General features: G+C 41.8%; 2 protein-coding genes and 1 long non-coding RNA gene across 52 annotated transcripts in view; all 3 read left to right on the forward strand.

The window, feature by feature from the left end:
- Positions 1-20775, forward strand: part of LOC108874171 (uncharacterized) — an 86213-nt gene that overhangs the window by 11792 nt on the left and 53646 nt on the right. For all 50 annotated transcript variants that reach the window (XM_051068688.1, XM_051068689.1, XM_051068687.1 and 47 more), the window contains exons 3-9: positions 5499-5846; positions 5974-6030; positions 6122-6232; positions 6338-6406; positions 6558-6905; positions 13159-13227; positions 13314-13436. In XM_051068688.1, the coding sequence (XP_050924645.1) occupies positions 5499-5846; positions 5974-6030; positions 6122-6232; positions 6338-6406; positions 6558-6905; positions 13159-13227; positions 13314-13436 (1125 nt within the window). The remainder of the gene's footprint in view (positions 1-5498; positions 5847-5973; positions 6031-6121; positions 6233-6337; positions 6407-6557; positions 6906-13158; positions 13228-13313; positions 13437-20775) is intronic.
- LOC127140858 (uncharacterized) lies at positions 419-4099 on the forward strand. The gene is made up of 5 exons (XM_051068746.1): positions 419-1084; positions 1958-2293; positions 2421-2477; positions 2569-2676; positions 2918-4099. Exons 1-5 carry the CDS (start codon positions 1021-1023, stop codon positions 3055-3057), a joined length of 705 nt encoding a protein of 234 aa, XP_050924703.1. The 5' UTR covers positions 419-1020; the 3' UTR covers positions 3058-4099.
- On the forward strand, positions 13464-18261 carry LOC127140859 (uncharacterized). Its single transcript, XR_007811346.1, has 2 exons — positions 13464-13515; positions 17084-18261. It is a non-coding gene; the product is annotated as an uncharacterized LOC127140859 (long non-coding RNA).

Below are 20775 nucleotides of genomic sequence, written 5' to 3' on the forward strand. Positions count from 1 at the left end.
GGCAACGCTCAGTGTAAGTGGGCAACTTGTTGAGTTCGAGCTGCTGTGATGATGATGATGATGATGAAGCTGACACTTCTTCTTCTTCTCCTGGTTATTTTCGCTGAAGTTATCTCAGGTGAGTTCAGGCTCCTTTATTATCTGATACTTGTTATTTTCAGATTCAGTCAGATTAAAGATGTTAATGATGAGCTGCTTTAAGAACAAGAGCAGGGAGAAACAGAGTGAGATGAGATTTATTCTCTTGAGGATTTATTTTGTAGATTCCCTCATGAATTTTAACTACAATATCTAAACAGTATATTTACATAGAAACATATATACTGTGTGTTGTATTCTGTTCCCTAATTTGGATCAGGGACTATATGCGGAGTGATACGTTGTTAAACGGGGTTGTTGGTAGTACCGCCCATGTATACGCTTTCAGTTCTACAGTCGTCGCTGACGTCAGGAGGTGAAGAAACAGCGCCGAAGCGTTTCTCGTGTGTTTCTTTTATCTTCGTCTCAAACGTAGTTTTATTCAGTAAGAATCAACTTTATTCTTGACGCTAAGACTGACCGCGGTTACACTGGAATACGGCTCGACGTGTATGGACGGACACAGCGAGAACTGTTGGACTGTCAACGGCCGCGATCCCATTGCGGGCACGCGTAGAACTGCTGAATAACACTGTGTACGCGCACAGAGGAGGAGTGAAACGCGGACGGTATGGAGTCCGTGGACGCGCATTCAGCCGCTGTCGTGGTTCATATAGAGAACTTCAGCTGGAATCCCACCGAGAAAGCAGAACTTGAATTTATCGAGATTCCAAAAATGGAAACCATCTCTTCAAACTGGAATCTGAGTCCAGTCTGTGAGAGGCAGGAATCTGCCGGAAATTCAAGAAGAGTGCGGAGACATTGTGATTTACAGTGTAGACCAGTTGGTGGCGGTAATGCTCCAAGTAGTTTACAACAGCACAGAAGAAGAAGAGAAACAGGAAGTGGACAGTTGGAACACAGATCGAGGAGGTGATAATAATGAGGAGGAACATGACTCTTTCTGTTGTCCTGATCCTCATGACAATCACTGAAGGCATCACGGGTAAGTTTAGGCTCATTTATCCGCTTGTTAAGTCTGATGTAACGACTGAAGAAATGATATTTGTGATGTTTACATCGCAGCTAACGTAGCATCGGTTAGCACCTGCTGGTGCAGAGCAGGTGGCCACATTTAGTGATTTTCACTACACTGGGGGAGAACAGGACTGACAACCAGAACACGAAGAGGTGGGCTCATAACAAGAAACGTCCCGTAAAGCCCGGAGTTTGTCTCAGCCGGTGCTAACGTTGGCTAGGTTAGCTAGGCTAGGCTAGCTGGCTAACTGGTGTTAGCTCACGTACAGGGAAATGTAACACAGCTTCATAGTACAGACAGCTGCAGCCTCCAAAGTGATCACACAACACACACAACCTCTGACTGAGAAAAACACAGCCTGATGGGAATTGTAGTTCCACAACATAGAACTGAGGTGGCAGCCGTTTGAAGTGGTCTCTCTGGGTGTAAGGGGCGGATGCACTGATTACTCCTGTTAAATATTTGGTCATTGAATTCTGTGGCGGTGAATTATTGTGCAGAGCTGATTGTGGAGTTGTCATGAATTGAATTTCCTGTTTCTGTCAACAAGAAGAGCGTTAGATGAATGAAATTCACACAAGAGGCCAAAACAGACCAAAACATACTATGGATGACACCATGACCCTAAAGATACAGTGAAATACAAGAGGGGAGGCAAATCTCAGCTCTGCCCAGTGACACACCCTCCTCTTGTGTTTGACTACAGTTTACTGTTTACATTTGATGCAGCCCTGAACTGAGTAAAATCCACTCTGTGTGTTGTAAAGTGTTTAAATGAAATTGTGGTTTGTCTTGCAGGGGTGTTTAGTCTGTCTACATGGTTTGTTTTTGTCTCTACAGGAATTCATTATGTCACCTGCCTGATCAAGTCAGTCCAGGGAGAAGAAGGTGATGATGTTCTGCTTCAGTTTGGTCTGGATCCATCAGTGGACTTGCTAGATCACATCCTGTATGTTATCAGAGCTGACCTCGGGGAGAATGTAGTCCACTCTTATCGTTACGGAAAGGACGATACTGGTCCACAGATGTCTCAGTACAGGAACAGGACAATTTTCATCTATGATCCGAGCAGAAGGATCCTGGTCCGGCTGATCTCTGCAAAGATGTCAGATAGTGGACATTATGGCCTGATCATCCCAGAACTGACACAGAGTTGTACCATCAATGTTACTGTTGGTGAGTCTGCTGAATTTAATACTGAATTTCCATCAGAAGAATCAGAGACAGTGAAGAAGTTTGTTCCTAAATCAGACGCATGTGATTTGAAAAAGTCTTTAAAGTGTTTGTTTCTTATTTGAAACAGTGAGAAAAGACCAAGACAACAGGACAAACACAACGACCATCGAGTCAGAGAAACCTGGTAAATGTCTCTGATTCATTCTTGACTAAAAACTGCATCTCCTCTGAGTTTGTTCTTCATCTCAACTCAACACTTTCTCATCTTCATTCAGGAGCTGAGGAGATGAATGTTGGTGCCATTGTTGGTGGTGTTCTCACTATTGTTGCTCTTATTCTTGTCCTCATTATTCTCAGAGTCCTGGTGAAACGTAGAAATCTCTGTAAGTAACAAACCTCTGCTCTGTAACATTTTCTCATCAGTACATTGACTCCAGTGTTGTACTTCAGTACAGTTTGTAGGTAAATGTACTTGAGTATTCAGGTGTTTTTCTACCTTATACAGCTGCACATATTGTACTTTTTCCTCCACTACATTTGTCTGACAGATACAGATACTAGTTACTTTACAGATGAAGATGGTCTGAACTCAGTGACTCACAAACTGCTTTCATGTTCTCACAGGGATGAAGAAGAAGCAGGAAGCAGAGAAAACACCAAACATCTCTGAGATGGAAAAGCTGGAGACGACATCAACAGAAGGAGATGAAGAGCTGCACAGAGCTGCAGAAAACGCTTCAGGAAACTTCCTGAAAGAGGTGTAGTTGTTGTTGATGAACTGTCTGGACTGAGACATCAAAACTATTCAAGCTTCAAATTTCCCAGTAAATTATAATTCCAGTTTCCATCTCACTGCACCGGTGAACATCCAGGATTTGGACATTGAGATCATGGAGTAAAGATACCTGGGTGTTTACATCAACAGTAAACTGGACTGGTCTCACAACACCAACACCCTGAACAAGAAGGACCAGAGTCGTCTCCACCTGCTGAGAAGACTGAGGTCCTTCAGAGTGTGCAGGTCACTGCTAAGGACTTTCTATGACTCTGTGGTGGCCTCTGCCATCTTGTATGCAGTGGTCTGCTGGAGCAGTGGATCCTCAGAGAGAGACAGGAAGAGACTGAAGAAGCTGGTCAGACGGGCCGGCTCTGTCCTGGACCGCTCTGTCCTGGACTGCTCTCTGGACTCCATTGAGGAGGTGGGTGAGAGGAGGCCAAGCTGACGTCTATCATGGACAACCCCTCCCACCCCCTGTATGAGACTGTGGGAGACCTGAGCAGCTCCTTCAGTAAAACACTGCTGCATCCACGGTGGAAGAAGGAGCTCTACCACAGGTCATTTATCCCAACAGCCATCAGACTGTACAACACCAGACTGACCCACAACAAACCTGAAACTCTGGACTCCACTTTCTGCTCAATGTATCTGCACATACTTCTTCATCTACCCCACTGATTATCACCATTTTCCTACATTACAAACTGCACATTTCTGTTTATTACACAGACTTTTAATGCTGACTTCTGCACTTTCATTTTTTTTTTTTTACCCTTCTGTGCCTTTTTAATATTATGTTTTTATTTTTTAATGTTATTTTTTTTGTCACTCTTGTTTCTTGCTGCTGTAACATGTAAATAAGTGGGATAAGTAAAGTCTGTCTTATCTTTTTAGGGCACGTTGTAAAAACAGCTCCAGTCACCAAGGAGCTCCGTCTTAAACTGTGTTGTTGTTCTTTCTGAATCACACCTGCATCAATGAAGATTTGAAAACGACAACACTGAAAATAAAACAAGTCAAAACAAAAATGTCTTATGATGACTACATGAACTCTGACCTCGTCTGGGTCAAAGGTCAACACTGTGAGCAGGACACGCCTCCCTCTCTTTGCTGAGATAAGAGAGCTAATGTGGGGAGCTGGCTGCGTTTTTACCCGCAAAAAAGAGTGGACAACTGCAACGATGAAGACGTTTTTCATCGAGAAAGAGGAAACGGTGTGAAAGCTGCTGTGGCTGATGAACATCTGAAGACTCTCTGAGCGCTTTGTTAAAATGCCACAGATTTGGTGAGTAGTATCAAATATGGTGGAATTTATTGAAGAATTTGAAAGAGTCAAAGTTCATGATCTGTTAAAAAGTGTTACAGAGGCAGTGGTTTGAACAAATGGGACGTGATTCCTGAAAAGAAGTGACAGAGGTGATCATCTGAAAATGAAACGAATGAATAGAAATCACTTTAAAAAGTAATAATAATATCAGCATTTAATGTAAACCGTGGAACTTGAAGTTATTCCAGAAGATGTGGAGCAGGAGGAGGAGGAGCAGGAGGAGGAGCAGGAGGAGGAGGATGTGGAGGCGAAGAAGAAAAGTGAAAATATTTCACAGCTCGACGCAGCTTTTTAAAATAATGGATGATCGATGCTCCGCAGCTTTTCTTTTTCTTCTCTTCTCTCGTCAAATGTAGGTTGATAAATGTCTGTGATACTGGTGTTTACCGTAATGTCCGCTTTACCATTCGCAGTAGGTAAGTTTACATCTTGACTCTTCACATTGAAACTACGCAGATTTCTCCGAGTGTTTCATTCAACAGAGCAGAGACGAGACGTTACAGGGAAATAAAAAGGGAAAGTGTGTGTGTGTAAAAGCATTGATTGTTAATCAAAGTCTAACAGAAGGTGCAGTAACACATGGTTCACTGCTTTCTGACAAAACGCTCATTTTTACCTGAACTGAAGCGGCGAACTGAAAGTAGAGGACAGAAACTGAAAGTAAAGTATCAATCCCGTCACATCAGTATCGATCTGATTCCAATACCAACGCTGGGATCGATACTATCAATATTTGGATCGATCACCCCTAGTGAACAAGATAGAAAGAGTAGAAATAATTCCCAATGATCAAAATGCAGTGATGAGGGTTTATTGTAAATAAGAACATTTTTACTGCCTTTAGTGTGATGATTTGTTCTGAGTGATTGTGAATATGTGATGCAGATCAACAGTGACAGTAATGTCAAACTGTTTCTGCTGCTGAAGCACAGAGAAGAGACTTCATGTCTGAGCTCCATCGGACTGAAGCAGTAAGACTGAAACCTCAGAGTTAAAGCTGACGTTATCTCACTAACCCCAAATCCTGCTTCGTAGTACAGGCCTGTGGGCAGGATGAGACCTCTGAATATAAACACATATATATGTTTCTGTTTCCCTAGGAAATCATCAGATCACCTGTCAGACTGAACCGAACCAGGCAGAAGAAGGTGGTGATGTTTCACTGCAGTGTCGTCTGGATCCATCAGTGGACTTGAGGAAAGAAACACTGGAGTTTACCAGAGCTGACCTCAACAGAGAAGATGATGTGGTCCACTTGTACCGCCATGAAAAGGACCAAACTGATCCACAGATGGATCAGTACAGAGACAGGACGACTCTGATCCATGAAGATCTGATCAGAGGAATCATCAGTCTGAAGATCTCCTCATTGACCCTGACAGACAGTGGACTGTACAGATGTTACGTCCCAGGACTAGCAGCCAGTGCTACCATAACTCTTACTGTTGGTGAGTCTGCTGAATTTAATACTGAATTTCCATCAGAAGAATCAGAGACAGTGAAGAAGTTTGTTCCTAAATCAGACGGATGTGATTTGAAAAAGTCTTTAAAGTGTTTGTTTCTTATTTGAAACAGTGAGAAAAGACCAAGACAACAGGACAAACACAACGATCATCGAGCCAGAGAAACCTGGTAAATGTCTCTGATTCATTCTTGACTAAAAACTGCATCTCCTCTGAGTTTGTTCTTCATCTCAACTCAACACTTTCTCATCTTCATTCAGGAGCTGAGGAGAATAAGAGGGTTGGTGTCATTGTTGGTGGTGTTCTCACTGTTGTTGCTCTTATTCTTGTCCTCATTCTTATTGGAGTCCTGGTGAAACGTAGAAATCTCAGTAAGTAACAAACTTCTGCTCTGTAACATTTTCTCATCAGTACATTGACTCCAGTGTACACTACATTTACAAGTGTTTAAAGTGTTTGTTTCTTATTTGAAACAGTGAGAAAGAAAGATGAGTTCACAACAACGAGACCTCCAGTGACAGAAAACACTGAGCCAGAGAAACCTGGTAAATGTCTCTGATTCATTCTTGACTAAAAACTGTGTCTTTGATTCTCTACATCCTACGTTTTTTCTGACATTGTTATGTTTAACATTACTGAGTTTATCATTGTCTTTTAGAGGAATTTAATCTGTATGTTTCATTTTTGTTTCTCCAGTGATTCATCAGCTCACCTGTCAGACTGAACCGAACCAGGTAGAAGAAGGTGGTGATGTTTCACTGCAGTGTCGTCTGGATCCATCAGTGGACTTGAGGAAAGAAACACTGGAGTTTACCAGAGCTGACCTCAACAGAGAAGATGATGTGGTCCACTTGTATCGACATGAAAAGGACCAAACTGATCGACAGATGGATCAGTACAGAGACAGGACGACTCTGATCCATGAAGATCTGATCAGAGGAATCATCAGTCTGAACATCTCCTCATTGACCCTGACAGACAGTGGACTGTACACATGTTACGTCCCAGGACTAGCAGACAGTTGTACCATAACTCTTACTGTTGGTGAGTCTGCTGAACTTAATACTGAATTTCCATCAGAAGAATCAGAGACAGTGAAGAAGTTTGTTCCTAAATCAGATGGATGTGATTTGAAAAAGTGTTTAAAGTGTTTGTTTCTTATTTGAAACAGTGAGAAAAGACCAAGACAACAGGACAAACACAACGATCATCGAGTCAGAGAAACGTGGTAAATGTCTCTGATTCATTCTTGACTAAAAACTGTGTCTTTGATTCTTTACATCCTACGTTCTCTCTGAGAACAAGATAATCTGACACTTTCTCATCTTCATTCAGGACCTGAAGAGGTGGAGAATGTTGGTGCCATTGTTGGTGTTCTTGCTGTTCTTCTTTTCATTGTTGGTCTGATTATCGGAGTCCTGGTGAAACGTAGAAATCTCTGTAAGTAACAAACCTCTGCTCTGTAACATTTTCTCATCAGTACATTGACTCCAGTGTTGTACTTCAGTACAGTTTATAGGTAAATGTACTTGAGTATTCAGGTTTTATACTACAGTTGTAGTAGTTGCTGTGTCTCTGAGTTATTACCAGTTTCACCAAAGAGACATTTCCTCTCTAAACTTCTCAGGCAGCTTCATTTAAATCACTTTTAGAGGCCCAGAGATGTAAAGTTGTTTCAATGATCAAACATTACACAAAATGAAAACAGATCAGTGAATCAGAATCACAAACTGTTTTTCTGTCTCTCAGCCATTTGTCAGAGGAGGGAGGGAGGAGGAGACCAGGGACGAGAGCTGGCAGACGTGGACTGATGGTCGATGGACGGACGGCTGCTGGAGAGAGAAGACGTTTAGAACCTGAGTGTTTAACAGCTGCTCTGGTTTCAGCAGCTTTACCAAAGATTGTACTCAACAAAGGGACTTAAACCTCTCTCTACTGCAGGTATCACATATCAAACTGGGAGCAGTCAGTTTACTCATTTTAATTAAACAGGAACAAAACTATTGACCTAAACTAAGCTAAGTACTGAATGAAAGTACAGTTTTGAGTTGAGTATTTTCATCCTCTGCTGCTTCATACGTCCACTCCACTACATTTCAGAGGGAAATATTGAAACATGGAAATATAACAAGCTTTTAAAACACAACACATTTGATGATTGAATGTCTGAAAGTTGTTAAAATCTCCACCAACAGTGATACTGATACTTCAGTATTAATCATGTAATGATGTTACATATAATAATGTGTCAGTCACAGAGACCAAACCACTACTTTAACTTCAGTATTTAAACTACATTTTTTACAACACTTGTGTACTTTTACTTTTTTATACTTTGTTTATTTTTTCATTCAAGACTTTTACCTGTAACAGATTATTTTCATATTGATGTATTGGAATTTCTAAGTGTCCTGTGACCTGTTTAACACTGCTGTTGTTTAACATTTGTTAGTCCTGTTTGAAAATTAGTTCAGTGAGTTAGTTTGTCCATGTTTCTGTCCTCCATTACTTTTCATTTGAATGTGTGCTGTGTTGTTGCACATTTAACATTTAACCAGTGAGCTTATTGGTTGGTTGAAGCCATCACTGATCAATAGTACTATTATCAGTTATCCTCGTTATATTGTTGGATTTTTTTACTGTTAAGTTCTGTCTGCTTTAACCTGCAAGTTTACGACCAAACTAAATAACTGGATTGTGATGAAATGCTGTGTAAAGACTTTACTGCCTTTTTCATTCAGCACCATCATCAAATTTCAAACTGTGCCAGTCGTTCAGTTTGTGGTCAGATACAGTTTCTACCATCAACATCAGCTGTACAACTGTTTCACCAAAATAAGATCCTGGGAAACTTTGTACATGAAACACTGTGAATGCAGCTAATCACTAAGCAGGGCTGTATCATGTTAAAACAGGATTTTGCCTTAGTGACAAAGAATGGAAACTTCCGCTATTAGCACCACTATCAGCCGTCCACCACTGTCTGTGATCAGCCAAGTGTCTGTAGTCTGTAGAAATGATGACTCCAGTTTTCCAGTGATCTGATTGGTCAGTAGCTGCTGACAGGAGCAGGTTAGCCGTTCAGCATCAGGTGATTTACCTGATAACAGGTGAACTTTGGTTGTGACCCTGAAACCCCAGAGTTAAAGCTGAAGTTTCCTCACTAACCTCAAATCCTGCTTCAGAACCCAGACCAGGTCTCAGTCAGTTTGGACCTGATGTGTAGTTACTGCATTCAGCCTGTAGGTGGCAGTGATGAGACACAGAACAACAACAGAGACTGTGGGTTATTCACTGATCACAGGGTTGGTGGTTTGATCCCCAGCTGCTGAAGTGTCCTTGAACCCACAGTTTCCTCACTTGTGAGTCTCTCAGGATAAAATGGTTGAATGTAAATGTGTCTCTGTCAGATTAATGTGTCTCTTTGTTTTCCACTGATCTCAGGTTTTCTAACTTAAAAACAGCTGGAAGCTTTGTTTCCTCTGCTGTGTGGACGGTGGATTTTACAGTGTTTCCTCTTTGATGTATTTTGTCCTTCATGCTGCACTTTAACACTGTCCTTTAAACTCTAATGTATAAATCATCATATGATGTTAAATGATGAAATGACTTGGACCAGCTTCAGTGTTTTTCAGTGTGTATCTGACTCAGAGATAAACTTGGTGGTTCGTTGGTCAGAACAAAGGAACAAGACAAACACTGTGTCTCTTGTGAGGTGACATTTGGAGATCATGTATCTGACAGAGCAATATTTACCACAAACCACACTGTCTGAGTGAATTGTGTATGTGGGTGGTTCTCTGTTGACTCTGTGTAAAAGTTCAGGAAGTGAGAGGAGGAGACAGTAGACTTGTAAGAGTTGTAGTAAGAAGTCAATCTGAGCTGCTCTGATGAGAAGATCATAGAGGAAACTCTCTGTATTTTCCCGCTCTCTGTAGCTGTCAGTGGTGAGTTCACGATCATTTATTGTTCTATTTTGTTCACTCAGAGATTTTCTGACAGTAAAAGTTGCTGCTGGAGGTGTTACAGTTCACACTTTTCTCTGACTGATTTTCAGTTTGCTGCTGCGTTGTGTTTCACATTTGATTGTTCATTGACAGACGAGACAAATAAGTTAATGTACAAATACAGAGTAGATATTATTATTATTATTATTATTATTATTATTATTATTATTATTATTATTATTATTATTATTATCATTATTATTATTATTATTGTTGTTGTTGTTGTTTGTTTTCATGAAGGGAACTGGTTTTGTTCTTAGACAAGATGTTGGACAATGGATTTAGTTTTTACTGAAGTTCCAGAGAGACTGAGAGAAACAGACATGGAGGAGGAAATATATATCCAGTGATACTGTTTCATTGTTTCAGTATCAGACCACTGTGTCAGCCTGTTGGTTTATTCATTGTTTTCAGTGTTTTACTCTGTGAGATCTGGGAAACTGATGCGTTCACACTGTCAGAGCGAACATGATGTCTGTGGATGAGAACAGAGGCATGAAAACTATACAAAGTCAGTTCACTTTATAAACAGCAGTAAAGTGAAATGATGTTAATGTGGAGGTTAAAGCATAAACAGCGTCTTTATGATCAGCTCTGTGTAGAGTTTAACTCAGAGACTGAATCTGATATTTAGAAACCTCACGCTGCAACATTTTAGTTTTTAAAGCTTCATTTGACAACATTCATGTGACACGTGTAATAATAAAAAGGGGAACTAAAGCCAACGGAAAGTGGAACATTTAAATTTACAGCCATGTCAGAAACAGGAAGATATATTAGAGTTTGAACAGAGGAAAGTGAACCAGGAGAACTCTTGTGTTTCTGTCTCTGTTAGAAAGTTCTCATATTGATTTAGTTTATTTTATGTCATCAACAGCAGTGAGTTCACATCAGGACACACTGAGTCTGAAAGAGGAAGCTGCTGCACCATCTTTTTCTCTCTTCCTGTCTGTGTGTCGACATCTTGTTAGTTCAAACACCTGAGGTCTGTACTACGAATGTAGTTTAACCTGCTCTGATTTAACTCAGGTTCTCAGTGAAAGTCGGGGTTGACAAACTCTGACTGCCTCGATCTGCCTCGGTGGTTCAGATGTCGGTAAATTGAGTAGGTGCGTGCATAAAACGCGCGTGCACCGTATTTCTCAGATGATGAACGCATGTTAATTCTGTCGGTTTGTGAGGAATTTAAAGAGACTCTAACGACACAATGTCAAACCAACAAAGCCAGGGAGACTGGTCACATGTTCTCTGGATTCTTCATCTGTAATATGAGCTGGAAGGACAATATGTGGTGATTTCTCAGATACTTGGATTACAGTCAACACGTGGGTCACATGTCTGAGAATGAGCTGTTACTCTCTGTTGATGATGAACACTCTGTATATGTATGAATATAATGCTGTTATGTTCAGTATGAACTTCATGTTAACAGTATTTCAGCATCAGTGGAAACTGAACCTGGATCAAATAGAAACCTTATAGAAGGTGGTTCACCTTCATATTTCCATCATTAACGCTGCATGTGTTGGTCTGTAGTCTACAATTACAACAGCCCCCCCCCCCCATTTAAAGGATTATTGAAATTAGGGATGCACCAATACCACATTTTGTCAACCCGCTTACAAGTACTTACAATTGAGTAATTGCCGATACCGAGTATCGATACGAGTACTTATTAATGCCATTACATTTCGTACATTGACATGACATTTAGCATTCAACAACTGCATCGCATTGCTTTTTTTTAACAAACAGAATATCTTCAAGGCAGGAGTAGGCTAAGGCAGAATGTTTAAAATGTCCAACTCTTTCAGCCACGCTCTTCTGTGCTAAAAGCCCCTCATTAACAGCCAGCTGGAGGGTGTGTGCGACACACGGCAGGCTCGGGAGTCCAGCGTCACTCATGGCTTTGATCATGTTTTTCGTATTATCACGTAGCACAACATGAACAGAACTTTTAGGGACCCTCCATGTCTGAAGCATGTCATCAAACACACCTGGTGTGCGAACCCCTAAATTGTTTTGCAGGACGACTCTTCGCAGAGTAAAATCCTCGTCAAATATCAGTGGTGAAGCTGAGGGCCGAAATCTCTTGCAACAGGCTCCGGATGTGCCTCTTCACAAAGTCATCTCAATGGAAATTTCGCACAACTGGACTTAGTTATAGTCTAGAAGACGTTTCACCTCTCATCCAAGAGGCTTCATCAGTTCGTGTTCGCATCTGATCAGGCTGGGACTGGTCCAACTGATTTTTTTGGTGTGGAGACCCAGGTATTTAACCTCTGTGGGGGCTTTCACAAGACCGAGGATGTCATGGATCCTTTGTGCTCCATGTGCCAACGATCGTCGTTAGAGTGACGGTCGTTGGTAGAAAAATTGGTATCGACTGCGTTAGTGCAACATTGTGTTATAACAACAGTCGTTGGAGTCACATGAGGCCATTTGTGAAACGTTGTTTTTCTTTTTTTTTTCTTTTTCTTAGAGCCCAAATGCTTCAAATTTGGCCTCTAAGAAAAACAACATTATTATTACATTATTACGTTATTATTCTCAGTCACTGAAACCATCTGTTTCTGTCCTGACTCCTTCATCCTGCTCTCTGAGTGGTTTGACCTGCTCCTCCCTCTCCCTCTCTGTCTCTCTGCAGGAACACTTGTAGTGAATGTGGCACAGACCTTCTATCAGGCAGAGGAGAACCACCACATCACACTGGAATGGACCTTCACACCCAAAACTCTCAGCTCCTCCAACATTTATATCCTCTGTCAACTGATAACTGATCAGAGAGCCTCAAGACTGTTTCATCTCCATGAGGGTGTTGAGGTCTCAGAGTCTCAGGATGAACAGTTTTCAGGACGAGTCCAGTTTGACAAAGACGTCCTCAGAGAAGGACGACTCAGACTTCATGTGTCCAGACTCAGGACTGAGGACTCAGGTCTGTACCTGTGTGAGGTCAAAACAGAGTCCGGTTCAAGCTCTGACAAGTGTCGACTCAGCGTCACTGGTGAGTTGATTGAGTAGAACTCAGTAGAAAACCCTTGTTATGGAGGGTTGTCAGAGACTTTACTGCTGAACTAGACCTGATGGAGTGTGGCTGCTCAGCACTCTATTTACTGAGATGAACATTTAGAAGTCCAACATGTAAACCTGAGCAGAGGAATCATCACACAGGCTGAATTTAATACTGAATTTCCATCAGAAGAATCAGAGACAGTGAAGAAGTTTGTTCCTAAATCAGATGGATGTGATTTGAAAAAGTGTTTAAAGTGTTTGTTTCTTATTTGAAACAGTGAGAAAGAAAGATGAGTTCACAACAACGAGACCTCCAGTGACAGAAAACACTGAGCCAGAGAAACCTGGTAAATGTCTCTGATTCATTCTTGACTAAAAACTGCATCTCCTCTGAGTTTGTTCTTCATCTCAACACTTTCTCATCTTCATTCAGGAGCTGAGAAGATGAATGTTGGTGCCATTGTTGGTGGTGTCCTTGGTCTCATTTTTTTTGGTGTTGTTGGTGCTCTTCTTGTCTTCATTATTATCATAGACCTGGTGAAACGTAGAAATCTCTGTAAGTAACAAACTTCTGCTCTGTAACATTTTCTCATCAGTACATTGACTCCAGTGTTGTACTTCAGTACAGTTTGTAGGTAAATGTACTTGAGTATTCAGGTGTTTTTCTACCTTATACAGCTGCACATATTGTACTTTTTCCTCCACTACATTTGTCTGACAGATACAGATACTAGTTACTTTACAGATGAAGATGGTCTGAACTCAGTGACTCACAAACTGCTTTCATGTTCTCACAGGGATGAAGAAGAAGCAGGAAGCAGAGAAAACACCAAACATCTCTGAGATGGAAAAGCTGGAGATCCTGTCAACTGACGGAGATGAAGAGCTGCAGAAAATGATTCTGGAAACTTCCTGAAAGAGGTGTAGTTGGTGAACTGGCTGGGCTGAGGTATCAAATCCATTTTCATAGTTCATAGTTAATAACCACAGTCACACGATGCTGGTCATCAACTCGTTCAGTCAACCTAGGATTTCTTGGGTGCGTTCATGTGAAGAGGCAGGTTGTTAGTTAAATTAAGAACTCACCACAGAGAACAGATCTGAAACTGCAGAGTTCCTGACATGGTTAAGATGCCTACATGGTAAAGCCCCGATGTTAAACGATTTGCTGTTTGAGTAAAACGTCCTCTCCTCCTGGTCCTCACTCAGAAAACAAACCACCTTTTTCTGTCACTCAGAATGACTGGTCCTCACTCAGTACCTGGTGTTAGCTCTGTTGACACTCAGCGTTTAAAGACTCTTGTAGGACTCAGCTCTCTAACTCTGTCTCTGTCTCTCTCTCAGTCAGTTTCCCCAAGACCTTTTCAGAGGCTGCATTTCACAGTTCACTAGTTTATGAAATGTGGTTTCACTGTGACACATGAAAACCACCCAGCCTGTGGTTTGGTCACACTGCTTGAAATTTAGAGGAAAGACTGTGTGTTGTGGGAAGGAAGCAGGTAGCAGGTGTGTGTGTTGTGGACGCGCGTAGAGAGAGTATGGACTCGTACAGGCGGTATGGAGTCCAGTGCTGGGGAGGCGTGGACGCGCACACAGGAGGCTTCGTAGTTCGTCCGCGGAGGAAGTTCAGCTGGATCCTAAGACAGTCTGAACTGGTTTAACAGTCCCGTGTTAGACAGACATACAAAGTTTCATCCAAAATGTAACATCCAGTCAGTGTTTGGAGATTTTAAATTAAAGCCGCTGCTGGAGGATCTCCTCTGTACAGATGTCTGACAGTGGACGGTACGAATGTTACGTCCCAGACCTGACTGCTTATTGTACCAAGCGAATTCCGCACCGAATGAGGACGTAGTGAAACTCTGCTGCTAACAGCGCTGTCATTGGCGTGTGACGACATCACGTTCTGTTGTCGCTGCCGTCCCGTCTGTCCAGGAACAGAAAGAGAAGATCATGGAGGAAACTCTGTGTGTTTTCCTGCTTATTTCTCAGCTCTCTGTCGCTGTCAGTGGTGAGTTCAGGATCATGTATTGTTCTATTTTGTTCACTCAGAGATTTTCTGACAGTAAGAGTCCCTGCTGGAGGTGTTACAGTTCCTCTGTTGCTGTATGGACACAATGTAACATGAAGCCTGTTTATTTATCATCAGTCAGATTAAAGATGTTCTCATTAGTTCTCATCTGTTAAATGAGCTGCTTTAAGGACCAGACTGGGTAGAAAGTTGGTGGCTGCAGTCAGAGGTGACGAGCGGAGAGAGAGACTCTCCATCCTACTTTCATCACTTCCCTCTCAGTGACCGTGGAGAGTTTGTCGTCTGATTGTCGACTCACACAAGTTTTAGACACAGAGCACAGAGAGAGACTCTGATCTTTCAGCTCCTTTCATTGTTTCAGTGTTAAACTACTGGGTCAGTCTGTTGGTTTTCTGAAGAGTTTGACGCAGTGAGATGTAAGGAGAGCTGCTGAGTTCACCTCACATGGAGAGAGACGGTCGCCATTTTACAGGCGGAACGAAACACAGTCAGTTCACTTTATAAACAGCAGTAAAGTGAAATGATGTTAATGTGGAGGTTAAAGCATAAACAGCGTCTTTATGATCAGCTCTGTGTAGAGTTTAACTCAGAGACTGAATCTGATATTTAGAAACCTCACGCTGCAACATTTTAGTTTTTAAAGCTTCATTTGACAACATTCATAATAAAGCCAACGGATGGTGGATGCGCCATATTTTTCTCTCTTCCTGTCTGTGTGTAGACATCTCGTTAGTTCAAAAAATAAAAAATAAATAAAAAAAACACTGACACCATCAAAAAACAGTGAGAGTCAGTGAAAGCTCAGACTGGATGAAATCATCAGCAGCTGATCATTGAAAACTCCTCATAAAGATATTATCATAGAGTCAGATTACAGTAGAGTGAGGTTAGAATGTTTGATGTCTGTGTTTTATTCTTCAGTTAGATTCCTGCTCTGCTGGTCTTTATTCTCAGCCACTGAAACCATCTGTTTCTGTCCTGACTCCTTCATCCTGCTCTCTGAGTGGTTTGACCTGCTCCTCCCTCTCCCTCTCTGTCTCTCTGCAGGAACACTTGTAGTGAATGTGGCACAGACCTTCTATCAGGCAGAGGAGAACCACCACATCACACTGGAATGGACCTTCACACCCAAAACTCTCAGCTCCTCCAACATTTATATCCTCTGTGAATTGTTGACTGATCAGAAAGTCTCAAAAGTCCTGTTTCAGCTCCATGAGGGTGTTGAGGTCTCAGAGTCTCAGGATGAACAGTTTTCAGGACGAGTCCAGTTTGACAAAGACGTCCTCAGAGAAGGACGACTCAGACTTGATGTGTCCAGACTCAGGACTGAGGACTCAGGTCTGTACCTGTGTGAGGTCAACACAGAGTCCGGTTCAAGCTCTGACAAGTGTCGACTCAACGTCACTGGTGAGTTGATTGAGTAGAACTCAGTAGAAAACCCTTGTTATGGAGGGTTGTCAGAGACTTTACTGCTGAACTAGACCTGATGGAGTGTGGCTGCTCAGCACTCTATTTACTGAGATGAACATTTAGAAGTCCAACATGTAAACCTGAGCAGAGGAATCATCACACAGGCTGAATTTAATACTGAATTTCCATCAGAAGAATCAGAGACAGTGAAGAAGTTTGTTCCTAAATCAGACGGATGTGATTTGAAAAAGTCTTTAAAGTGTTTGTTTCTTATTTGAAACAGTGAAAAAAGACCAAGACAACAGGACAAACACAACGATCATCGAGCCAGAGAAACCAGGTAAATGTCTCTGATTCATTCTTGACTAAAAACTGCATCTCCTCTGAGTTTGTTCTTCATCTCAACACTTTCTCATCTTCATTCAGGAGCTGAGAAGATGGATGTTGGTGCCATTGTTGGTGGTGTCCTTGGTGCCCTCATTGGTCTTGGTCTCATTCTTATTGGAGTCCTGGTGAAACTTGGAATAATCAGTAAATAACAAACTTCATTTTCTCATCAGTACATTGACTCCAGTGTTGTACTTCAGTACAGTTTGTAGGTAAATGTACTTGAGTATTCAGGTGTTTTTCTACCTTATACAGCTGCACATATTGTACTTTTTCCTCCACTACATTTGTCTGACAGATACAGATACTAGTTACTTTACAGATGAAGATGGTCTGAACTCAGTGACTCACAAACTGCTTTCATGTTCTCACAGGGATGAAGAAGAAGCAGGAAGCAGAGAAAACACCAAACATCTCTGAGATGGAAAAGCTGGAGACGACATCAACAGAAGGAGATGAAGAGCTGCAGAAAACGCTTCAGGAAACTTCCTGAAAGAGGTGTAGTTGTTGGTTGGTGACCTGCAGTCGAAGTCTTTTATCTTAAGAAGGTTCCAGACTGAGTGAAATGACCTGGAAGTTTCCCAGAGCTTCCTTTACAAGAGGAAAGGAGAGAATGACGTCCCACAATTCCTTGTAGCAGCAACATTTAAAGTGATTCTTTTCACTGAGCTCCAAATCTGTAAATACAGATCTTCTTGTTCAGACTCAGGTAGAAATCATCGTGTAGAACAAATATCTTTTATTCTGGGCCGTTGTGCACTGGTAAGAAGTGAAATACCATCATGAGACTGAAACCAAAGGCAGGTGAATTTTCTGTCTGAATTTGAGAAATTTAAAATAGGTTTTTACCAGAAATAAACTTTTTTAAAGCTAATTAATGAGAATTTAACAAAGAAAAATTCACAGCACATTAATTCAGAAAGATGGCTTTCATAAATAATTTAGTGGAATTTACATTTCAACACTAAGTAAATTTCATAATTTGGAAATCAGAAATTTCTAATGACAATCAGCTTTGAACCATGAGTTTGATGATATCATCATGATGGATGCATTAAGAGTGACCCAGCTTAGTGACTGAATGTAAATGTTGTGTCTTTTTGTTTTCCACTTATCTCAGGTGGAGGTTTTCTACGTTGTGTGAATGCTGAGTGTTGAGCAGTGTGTGTATTTTGACTGGGTTGTATTTATGTCGATATATCAAAGAATATTTTATGGCCTTGTTGGATTAAATACGTGCCAGAAAAAGATGTATGTTTTTACTGCTTTGTCTTTGAGCCCTGACCTGACCCTCAAGCAAATTATATTTAACTCTTTTGTTTTGTACATTATCACTGGAAACTATATAAAAGAAATACCAGTCTGCCTGGTTCCCCTGGTCCTTTAGCAGCGGAGACACTGGAGCGTCCTTCACCAAAGGACATGAGGACATTTCATGTTGTTGTATTATTAGTGTTGGACAGGAAACCTTACTGAACAGTAGCCTACAGCACTGAGTGTGTCACTGTACGTCTTCCATGTGTTATAAATAAAGTTGATTTTAAAAAGCCTAGTGCAGCTGGATTCTCTAAATGTCTCTTTTCTTAATTCTCTGTCAGTTCTCCTTCGTGTCTTTCCTGCTGCAGCTGCTACAGCTCTCAGGATCAGATCACAATGATTTCCACTGACTGAGCCTGTGCTCACAGAAAGGGGGCGCTCTTAGTCAGTTCGTTGTCGTTAGAGTTGGTGTATCCTGCAGGCAACGCTCAGTGTAAGTGGGCAACTTGTTGAGTTCGAGCTGCTGTGATGATGATGATGATGATGATGAAGCTGACACTTCTTCTTCTTCTTCCTGGTCATTTTCGCTGAAGTTATCTCAGGTGAGTTCAGGCTCCTTTATTATCTGATACTTGTTATTTTCAGATTCAGTCAGATTAAAGACGTTAATGATGAGCTGCTTTAAGAACAAGAGCAGGGAGAAACAGAGTGAGATGAGATTTATTCTCTTGAGGATTTATTTTGTAGATTCCCTCATGAATTTTAACTACAATATCTAAACAGTATATTTACATAGAAACATATATACTGTGTGTTGTATTCTGTTCCCTAATTTGGATCAGGGACTATATGCGGAGTGATACGTTGTTAAACGGGGTTGTTGGTAGTACCGCCCATGTATACGCTTTCAGTTCTACAGTCGTCGCTGACGTCAGGAGGTGAAGAAACAGCGCCGAAGCGTTTCTCGTGTTTTTCTTTTATCTTCGTCTCGAACGTAGTTTTATTCAGTAAGAATCAACTTTATTCTTGACGCTAAGACTGACCGCGGTTACACTGGAATACGGCTCGACGTGTATGGACGGACACAGCGAGAACTGTTGGACTGTCAACGGCCGCGATCCCATTGCGGGCACGCGTAGAACTGCTGAATAACACTGTGTACGCGCACAGAGGAGGAGTGAAACGCGGACGGCATGGAGTCCGTGGACGCGCATTCAGCCGCTGTCGTAGTTCATATGGAGAACTTCAGCTGGAATCCCACCGAGAAAGCAGAACTTGAATTTATCGAGATTCCAAAAATGGAAACCATCTCTTCAAACTGGAATCTGAGTCCAGTCTGTGAGAGGCAGGAATCTGCCGGAAATTCAAGAAGAGTGCGGAGACATTGTGATTTACAGTGTAGACCAGTTGGTGGCGGTAATGCTCCAAGTAGTTTACAACAGCACAGAAGAAGAAGAGAAACAGGAAGTGGACAGTTGGAACACAGATCGAGGAGGTGATAATAATGAGGAGGAACATGACTCTTTCTGTTGTCCTGATCCTCATGACAATCACTGAAGGCATCACGGGTAAGTTTAGGCTCATTTATCCGCTTGTTAAGTCTGATGTAACGACTGAAGAAATGATATTTGTGATGTTTACATCGCAGCTAACGTAGCATCGGTTAGCACCTGCTGGTGCAGAGCAGGTGGCCACATTTAGTGATTTTCACTACACTGGGGGAGAACAGGACTGACAACCAGAACACGAAGAGGTGGGCTCATAACAAGAAACGTCCCGTAAAGCCCGGAGTTTGTCTCAGCCGGTGCTAACGTTGGCTAGGTTAGCTAGGCTAGGCTAGCTGGCTAACTGGTGTTAGCTCACGTACAGGGAAATGTAACACAGCTTCATAGTACAGACAGCTGCAGCCTCCAAAGTGATCACACAACACACACAACCTCTGACTGAGAAAAACACAGCCTGATGGGAATTGTAGTTCCACAACATAGAACTGAGGTGGCAGCCGTTTGAAGTGGTCTCTCTGGGTGTAAGGGGCGGATGCACTGATTACTCCTGTTAAATATTTGGTCATTGAATTCTGTGGCGGTGAATTATTGTGCAGAGCTGATTGTGGAGTTGTCATGAATTGAATTTCCTGTTTCTGTCAACAAGAAGAGCGTTAGATGAATGAAATTCACACAAGAGGCCAAAACAGACCAAAACATACTATGGATGACACCATGACCCTAAAGATACAGTGAAATACAAGAGGGGAGGCAAATCTCAGCTCTGCCCAGTGACACACCCTCCTCTTGTGTTTGACTACAGTTTACTGTTTACATTTGATGCAGCCCTGAACTGAGTAAAATCCACTCTGTGTGTTGTAAAGTGTTTAAATGAAATTGTGGTTTGTCTTGCAGGGGTGTTTAGTCTGTCTACATGCTTTGTTTTTGTCTCTACAGGAATTCATTGTGTCACCTGCCTGATCAAGTCAGTCCAGGTAGAAGAAGGTGATGATGTTCTGCTTCAGTTTGGTCTGGATCCATCAGTGGACTTGCTAGATCACATCCTGTATGTTATCAGAGCTGACCTCGGGGAGGATGTAGTCCACTCGTATCGTTACGGAAAGGACGATACTGGTCCACAGATGTCTCAGTACAGGAACAGGACAACTCTCATCTATGATCCGAGCAGAAGGATCCTGGTCCGGCTGATCTCTGCAAAGATGTCAGATAGTGGACATTATGGCCTGATCATCCCAGAACTGACACAGAGTTGTACCATCAATGTTACTGTTGGTGAGTCTGCTGAATTTAATACTGAATTTCCA

The sequence above is a fragment of the Lates calcarifer genome, unplaced genomic scaffold, assembly GCF_001640805.2.
Source record: "Lates calcarifer isolate ASB-BC8 unplaced genomic scaffold, TLL_Latcal_v3 _unitig_5243_quiver_792, whole genome shotgun sequence".
In the NCBI taxonomy this organism is placed as follows: Eukaryota; Metazoa; Chordata; class Actinopteri; family Centropomidae; genus Lates; species Lates calcarifer.